Source organism: Colobus angolensis, unplaced genomic scaffold (genome assembly GCF_000951035.1).
Source record: "Colobus angolensis palliatus isolate OR3802 unplaced genomic scaffold, Cang.pa_1.0 Scaffold67, whole genome shotgun sequence".
Taxonomy (NCBI): Eukaryota; Metazoa; Chordata; class Mammalia; order Primates; family Cercopithecidae; genus Colobus; species Colobus angolensis.
In genome coordinates, this window is record NW_012120376.1 from 7,662,788 (window position 1) to 7,671,287 (window position 8,500).

Consider the following 8,500-nt stretch of genomic DNA (forward strand, 5'->3'; position numbering starts at 1 on the left):
CTAGCTTGCATTCCAGGAAAGTTCCTGCAAGGAGCAGAGTTCAAGGTGAACAGATGATCGAAATGGGTATATTTCTCAGCTCCTGTCAGATGGGCCTGAAGCCCTTTGAATGTACCTGAGCATGCCCTGATGGCACGGAGACACCAGGAACCTGGGCGGTGGCACAGAGCTCCCAGGTTTACCAGGTTGAGGAATCCCTTCCCTAGAAAGCCTATAGTGGTCAGCAGACAAGTTGGATGGGTAACAGAGTTCATCACTGTGACTGGAAATGAGTCTCACCTGAAATGCAACAGCAGCTACTTTACACAGGTCTCATGACCATCCTCAACATTCTTGGTGGCTGCAACCTTAGTAGGCTTTGACCATTAATTAAACTGACACGATTCACGAATAGGATAAAGGCTTTTGACAGTTGGAATAAATATCAAATAGGTAGATTGATTCCCTATCCTTAAGGAAAAGAACCACAGCTGGTTTGAGTATGATGTTTAATGTAAGATACAGTGGCTTGGCAGAGTTGGTGCAAAACTAAAGAGTACCAGATTCAGTTCTAGTCAGTGAGTTAGCAGCCTAGGCACTTGGGCAAAAAAATTGGCCCAGCTGTCCCAAGTCCTCCAAGTCCTCCAAAGCCCTCTGTGTATCACCAGCTAGGAGCTCCAAAACTGATATGCCACTACTTGGAGGCTTGGGTAGAATCCAAGTGTCTCCAGCTTCCAAAGTGACAAGAGACTGGCTCCAGCCATCAGAGCAGTAGAATTTTCAGGACAGGGTTGAGAAGAGTGGGGACAGAACTGGACATGGGGGCCTGAGCTGCTGAACATTTGCTACATGCAGTAGTCTAAGAGGCTCACAGCTGGAGACATTAGCCTGTCCACCTTCCCACCCATGTGTGGTAGGGAGGAAGGTGACCATCTAGTTAAAGAAACAAAGATCCTTTCAAAGCTGTATTTGGCATAAGCTAATACCACTGCTAGTGCTGCCAGTGGCCAGGCACAGATACTGGAGGCCCTGAGGAGTTGGGAGGAAGGGAGAACAATGTGCAGGCAGAGCAGGAAACAGGCAGCTCAGGTCCCCACCCCAGGAGCCCAGAAGGATAAAGGCCGTGCAGTAAAGGGAACATACGGTTCTTCTCTTTGGTCAAAGGCCCGAATATGGGCCTGTTAGGTGAAAGGGCTGAAGGGCACAGGCTGTGCCCTTGGACCCTAGCTTTAGGCTCATCACATTGAGGCGGTAACAGAGCGAGACGAAGGCAGGAAGACAGCAGAGTCAGGCTGGGACTCGCCAGCTCCTAGGAGCTGCCCTTGTCCTTGTCGTCCATCAGGTCATACCTGTGAAAACGAGAGGGCTCATGTAGAAAGATGACTCTTGTGTCGTCTTATTTATAAATGAGACACGATCCAAGGGCTTCTCCACTTCATAGAATCAATGGTTCTCTGCTCAGATTGTATCTTTTTTTCCTTTCCTATGATTGGAATTTCTCCCACTGAAATATCCAGACCACCCCCACCCACGCAGACACTCACCACCGGGCTACACCCTGGGAAAGGTCTGTCTCAGCTAGGTCCAACTGCACCTGTGTTGGAGGATGGTGGGGGAAAGATGTTATTTTATTTTATTTTATTTTTGAGGCGGAGTCTTGCTCTGTCACCCGGGCTGGAGTGCGGTGGCCGGATCTCAGCTCACTGCAAGCTCCGCTTCCTGGGTTTACGCCATTCTCCTGCCTCAGCCTCCGGAGTAGCTGGGACTACAGGCGCCCGCCACCTCGCCCGGCTAGTTTTTTGTATTTTTAGTAGAGACAGGGTTTCACCGTGTTAGCCAGGATGGTCTCGATCTCCTGACCTCGTGATCCGCCCGTCTCGGCCTCCCAAAGTGCTGGGATTACAGGCTTGAGCCACCGCGCCCGGCCAAGATGTTATTTTTTTATTTTTTGAGACAGGATCTCATTCTGATGATGCCGTTTTGAAATCTCCAAAGACCTTATTCCTTCATCACATACTCGTCCCAAAGCATTGCAGAGGTGACAGTCACCTCTAAAGGATCACCTGGGGTACTTCCTTTCTCACAGGGACTATAATCTTGGTACCAGCAGCTTCCAGCCCTCACCTCTGCCCTGCCATCCTGCCCTCTTACCTTCCCCAGCAGCTCACGCTCTCTTGACATGAAGGAGGAATTAGACTTGACAGAGACATCCAGCTTTCGTCTCAGGGCCTCATCCAGGGGGAGTTCCCACTCAAACCTGGGGTAGAACTAGGTGTTAGGGGCCAGGAGTCCTTTCCAAGCCTGCCATCTCTCCACCTGAATGCCCACTGACTAACCGTTCATTAAATTCAGGACTCAGGGTCCTCTTCTTCTGTGAGGTCTTCCTCTTGGTGCCTCGGTTCTTGTCTGGCAGCAGCAACAGTGACACATAGGGATCAGGAGGATCGCGTCCATTCTGTCGAAGGGCCCTACAACAGGAGGATGTAGGTGATACGGTAACCTGAGGGCAGGGATGGAGGCGACCTGGAGGACGGGAGGGAAGGGATGGGGTCTCACCGGCAACCATGAATAATGCTGACCAGCTTTCGTTCTTCACTATAGTACCACACAGTCAGTTTCACCTGGCCCAGAGGCCCGGCTGGAGCTTCAAGGGGACTGTGGAGAAATATCAGTAGGTCTGGGAAAAGCTAGAGCCTAGTGAACCTGTAATACTTTTTATTTCTGACTGCATCCCACCTTCCTGTACCAGCCCTTTACCTGTCAACATGTGTTAGGCGCTGCCGGAGCTCTGGGGCTGAGGAGGTGATGTGAGGGGGTCCCCCCCAGAGCTCTGGTTCTTCACTCAGGGATGAGGAGCTGTGGCTGTAGCTGTGGCTAGGAGCTTCCACTCCTGAGTGCTGGGACACCAGGATCTAGGGGCAAGAAAGCTGTGAGCTAGGCAGAGTTCTCTCAGTTCCCTCAGTCTAAGGACACAGCCCTCTGTTCCCACCCTCCTGGGTGTCCCTCGGCTGTGAAGGCCCTCCCCTCCTCCCTCTCATCCTGCCCACCATCTCCTGTCACTCACCCCTAGCTGTGCTCTCAGTAGCACCTGCCCCTGACCACTGCTGAGTGTAAACCAGCGGTCCAAGCAGAGCTGGTCAGCCACGAGGAGCTCTGAGAGGGGCAGGGATAATGAGCCCAGCAAGCCAGTGCCCTCACCCCGAACCTGTGGGGCAACAGGACCATGATCAGGAGGCGAATGCATCCACAAATAATGAGTTAATCCTGGTGGTAAAGGTCCAAACGCTTACACTCATAGGTGGTTTAGTGAGATTGCCCTTTGAGAAAGGCAGGGAAGCCATGGTAACAGTTGCTAGTCCCTCTGTCCTTCCTGCCCTTTTTTTTTTTTTTTTTTTTGAGACGGAGTTTTGCTTTTGTTGTCCAGGATGGAGTGCAGTGGTGCCATCTGGTCTCACCACAACCTGCGCCTCCTGGGTTCAAACGATTCTCCTGCCTCAGTCTCCCGAGTAGCTGGGATTACAGGCACCCGCCACAATGCCCAGTCAATTTTTTATTTTTACTAGAGCTGGGGTTTCTCCATGTTGGTCAGGCTGGTCTCAAACTCGTGACCTCAGGTGATCCACCCACCTCGGCCTCCCAAAGTGCTAGGATTACAGGTGTGAGCCACCGTGCCTGGCCTGTCCTTCCTTTCTTAACCAGAGTAGAGTGGACCATCTTTACCTCATAAGCTTTCAGAAATTATACCAGTAATACCTGCACAGAGTACAGAAAACAACAGTAAAAAGAGAACTAAATGTTTCCTGCCCATCCTACTCCCATTGCCATATTCCAAATGTAACAACCTTTAAAACTGTCCTGTTTTCTTTGTTCTCACAGAATTCTAATGTGCTTGTAGTATCTATTGATTCCCTGCTATAAAAGATGAAGAATTGAGCTCATTTGTACTTCCTTTCTACCCTGCTAGCATTAAGTTACATTATTTTAAATTCTGTTAATTTCGGTCGGGCATGGTGGCCCACACCTGTAAGATGGCTCATGGCCATCTTTTGTCTCCTTCTCACTCTCCACACTGCCTGAGATCTCACCCATGACTACCCTTGCGAGTGGTTGCTTGCTCATGACGTTCCAGTAAGAGGGCAAAGGAGGAACATCTCATGGGCAATAGATTTGTTTTCTGCATATCTTTCCTCGATGTCCTGCAGAGATCTCAAATTCAAAAGTTCCCTCTCTGTGCACTCCCTAAGTCAGCAACAGCACCCTCATCCATCCAGTCACCCTGTGCCAAAAACCCCAGAGTCTAGGCTGCTCCTTGCTCCTCCACCTGCTCCATATCACAGCAATCTTCAAATCCCATCAGGCCTTAGTCGTTTCTCGCTTTGACTGCTCTAACAGTCTCCTCACTGATCTCCCTGCCCCTAGTGTTGTCCCTCTCCAGTCCATTCTTTACCCTTTTATCCCCATGATCTTCCCAAAATGCAAATCTAGACACATGACCTCTCATTAAAGGCTTGCCTGGCTGGGTGCAGTGGCTCACACCTGTAATTCCAGCACTCTGGGAGGCCGAGGCGGTGGATCACCTGAGGTCACGATTTAGAGACCAGCCTGACCAACATGGAGAAACCTCGTCTCTATTAAAAATACAAAAATTAGCTGGGTGTGGTGGCAAGCACCTATAATCCCATCTACTTGGGAGACTGAGGCAGGAGAATCGATTAAACCCAGGAGGTGGAGGTTGCAGTGAGCTGAGACCGTATCACTGTACTCCAGCCTGGGCAACAGAGCAAGACTCCATCTCAAAAAAATAATAAATAAAATAAACAAAGGCTTCTCTAAGCCTTAGGATAAAATCCGTATTTCTAGCATATTATTCAACAGCCCCTCTGATCTTGCTCTACCTGCCTCTCTGATCTATAATAAATATGCCTTCTCTCTCCTCCATTTTTTTCTCAGCCTGAAGAGTTTTCCTGCTCTTCTTCCCTTGGTCCAAAAGAACCGGTAAATCTACCCTTAGGCTGGGGCGCGGTTCTCATGCTTGTAATCCCAGCACTTTGGATGCTAAGGTGGGCAGAATGCTTGAGTCCAGGAGTTCGAGACCAGCCTGGACGACATGGCAAAACCTCATCTCCACAAAAAAATACAAAAATTAGCTGGGTGTGGTAGTGTGCACCTGTTATCCCAGCTGAGGTGGGAGGATTGCTAGAGCCCAGGAGTTGAGGCTGTAGTGAGCCCTGATTGCACCACTGTACTCCAGCCTGGGCGACAGAGTAACACCCTGTCTGAAAAAAAAAAAGGCCAGGTGCGGTGGCTCACACCTGTAATCCCAGCACTTGGGGAGGCTGACGTGGATGGATAACCTGAGGTCAGGAGTTCGAGACCAGCCTGGCCAACATGGCGAAACCCTGTCTCTACTAAAAATTGGCTGGGCGTGGTGGCATGTGCATGTAATCCCAGCTACGCGGGTGGCTGAATCAGGAGAACCTGAACCACTTAAATGTGGGAGGCGGAGGTTGCAGTGAGCTGAGATGGCACCATTGCACTCTAGCCTGGGCAACAACAGCGAGACTCTAGTCTCAAAAAAAAAAATCTACCCTCAAGCTCAGGGGTCATCTAAAGATGCCTTTCTGTCTCCAGCTTTTCCCCAGCCTGAACGCTTCCTTTCTTCCCCACAGTCCCTTTTACCTCAGTTATCATTCTGGAAGTTTTATCTGGTTATTTTTCTCCCAAAACAGAGTGTGAGCTCCATAAAGATAAGAAGTCAATCTTTTGGCTGGGTGCGGTGGCTCACACCTGTATTCCCAGCACTTTGGGAGGCCGAGGTGGGCGGATCACCTGAGGTCAGGAGTTCCGAGACCATCCTGGCTAACATGATGAAACTCCATCTCTACTAAAACAAAATGCAAAAATTAGCCGGGCGTGGTGGCACGCGCCTGTAGTCCCAGCTACTAGGGAGGCTGAGGCAGGAGAATGGCGTGAACCCAGGAGGTGGAGCTTGCAGTGAGCCAAGATAGCACCACTGTACTCCAGCCTGGGTGACACAGCAAGACTCTGTCTCAAAAAAAAAAAACAGTCAATCTTTTATCTCATCTCTCAATGCTCTGTGCCTGGTTTACTGCCTGGCCATGGCATAAATTTGCTAAATATTTGACGAATGAATTTACAGTACCTGCAACTCCAGGCTCTCAGTGTGTGGTTTCCTGATGAGAAAGGAGGCACTCTCATCCCAGACAGGGGCTGAAGTTTGTGAAACAGTCTGGTGGAGATGAGGGCTTATTATCAGTGGCTGATACTCTTATTCCTCTTGTCCCTCCCATTTTTACCCTGCAGCATTTCTTCATACCTTGGTTTTATGAGAAGTATCTCCCACCGTGACAGTAGCATAAGGGTTGGGGGGCTTGGTGCCTTTTCGCAGCTAGAAAGAGAATACTGTGTTAGTCTTAAATTTGGACCTAGTTAGGCAGATTGCCCTCACAAATTATATCCACAGCCAGCAGCCATGTCTCCATTATTACTTGGCAGCCACTACCCCGTGGCCTCAAACAGACAATTTTTCCTACCCGTGCACCACCCTCAGAAAGAGAGGGGCCATTTTTCCTATTCCAAATACTCCAGGAGCATCCAAACCAGAGGGAGGTGGAAGAAGGGCCAAGAAGTTATGGGGAGTGGGGAGTGGGATCTCACCGGCAGGTCCTCTGCCCGCTCCATATAGACGGATAGCAGGGCTGCGGCCAGCTCCGCACTCTTCTGAGTCTGGATCAAACTATTCACCTGCAGCACCTGTTGGGGGGCACACGGGGCTGGGGAGTGGTAACTGACACCTTAGGTTCTGGCATGTGGCCTGAACACTAAGAGAAGAGCTCATCCTGCCCCATCTTGGGTCTCTTCCTTCCTCCAGTCTCTTGCCCTACCTCCTCTAACTCAGCAGCAGTGGGACGGGGGGTGAGACGCTCCAGGCGCAAGTGCAGGCGGCCAGATGGGACATCCTCCAGGGTCAGCCACTGTGGAAGTAGGCAGGGTGAAGACTTGGGGATATGCAGACAGGAGAACTATGAGAATGAGGCAAGGGCAGGATCAGGAGGGGTCGTTGACTCTAATTCCATGCTCACCTCATCAAGGAAGCCACTGTTTAAGACTGTGGTGAGACTCACTTTACACCTGTGGAAGAGAAAGATTAAGACAAAAGCTAGGCCGGGCGCGGTGGCTCAAGCCTGTAATCCCAGCACTTTGGGAGGCCGAGACGGGCGGATCACGAGGTCAGGAGATCGAGACCATCCTGGCTAACACGGTGAAACCCTGTCTCTACTAAAAATACAAAAAACTAGCCGGGCGAGGTGGCGGGCACCTGTAGTCCCAGCTACTCCGGAGGCTGAGGCAGGAGAATGGCGTAAACCCGGGAGGCGGAGCTTGCAGTGAGCTGAGACCGGCCACCGCACTCCAGCCCGGGTGACAGAGCAAGACTCCGCCAAAAAAAAAAAAAAAAAAAGACAAAAGCTAGATGGTGAGAACCAAGGAGGCCAGACTCCATGGCCTAAAGAGCCCCAGCCTGTTTTTCACCTAGACTCCTATGCTCTCACCTGCCCAGAAAATCATCCTTGTCCAAGTCCTTGTCAAAGACTTCAACCTCTAGTTCTTGGCCTGGAACTGATGTGACAATCACCTAGTGGGAGACAATAGTGCAGATGAAAGAGGATTCTCTCCTTTTCCTCTGTAAATGACCAGACCCCCCAGTCAGCTGAACCTCAGAGGTTTCTGGACCACTTTTGGGATTGGGGGAAAAATGGGGCAGAACCAGGAGTCACAGCCATTCAATTCTGACCTCAAAAACCTCATTCCAGCGGGGATTGAGATCTTCCCGAACAATATGGCTCCGGAAGCTTCGTCCTGCCAGCTTTAGTTTGACATAGGGGTCTGACTTGCCCTTCACCAGTCCCCCCAAGAAACGGTCTTTGGCAATCAGGTCCTGGGCCTCTAATACATGGATCCGAAGCACATGCTGCAAAAGGGACAGGGCGGTGCCAGATGGCAAAGGGAGACAGACCTGTCAGAATCTGCCCTGAAACAGGCTTTGCACACTTAGCAGGGCAAACAGACCCTAGTCCTTTCCAGATATAGACTCACCTCAGTCCCAAATTGGCTATCAGGAGTAGTGTGAGAGGGTCGAGGTGGGGCATCCACACTGCTGCCTCTCTGGGGACTCTCACTGTCCACGTCCCAAGCACCAGGACTACCAGGCACAGTGGGGAAGCGTATTTCTGATGAATCCAAGTAGAGGATCTGGGAAGGGTAGTGTGACGTCAAATCAAAGAAGTGCAGCTCGCCACCAGCAGGCAAGGCATGTGGGGTGGGGTAGAGGAGGGGCTGTGACAGGGGAACTAGGTGCTGCCTTGGCTGGGCTCATCTCTAGAGGCTTCCCTCCACACCCCCTCAACTCATAAGCCATTCCTTCCACCAGTCAGATCAATATGTTTTTGTGCCTGTTTGGCACTTCTTTTTTTTTTTTTTTTTTTTTTTTTTGAGACGGAGT

The 8,500-nt window shown here is 50.7% G+C and overlaps 1 protein-coding gene across 1 annotated transcript in view; it reads right to left on the bottom strand.

Annotated features, from left to right (window-relative positions):
• Positions 1-471: 471 nt before the first annotated feature.
• ESYT1 (extended synaptotagmin-like protein 1) overlaps positions 472-8,500 on the bottom strand; it is an 18,359-nt gene continuing 10,330 nt past the window's right edge. Inside the window, 15 exon segments of the mRNA XM_011926132.1 lie at positions 472-1,328; positions 1,524-1,573; positions 2,131-2,236; positions 2,316-2,447; positions 2,536-2,634; positions 2,737-2,891; positions 3,044-3,184; positions 6,143-6,229; positions 6,317-6,388; positions 6,658-6,753; positions 6,885-6,974; positions 7,083-7,131; positions 7,551-7,633; positions 7,793-7,969; positions 8,095-8,348. Of these exon segments, the coding sequence (XP_011781522.1) occupies positions 1,289-1,328; positions 1,524-1,573; positions 2,131-2,236; positions 2,316-2,447; positions 2,536-2,634; positions 2,737-2,891; positions 3,044-3,184; positions 6,143-6,229; positions 6,317-6,388; positions 6,658-6,753; positions 6,885-6,974; positions 7,083-7,131; positions 7,551-7,633; positions 7,793-7,969; positions 8,095-8,348 (1,631 nt within the window). The 3' untranslated portion in view covers positions 472-1,288.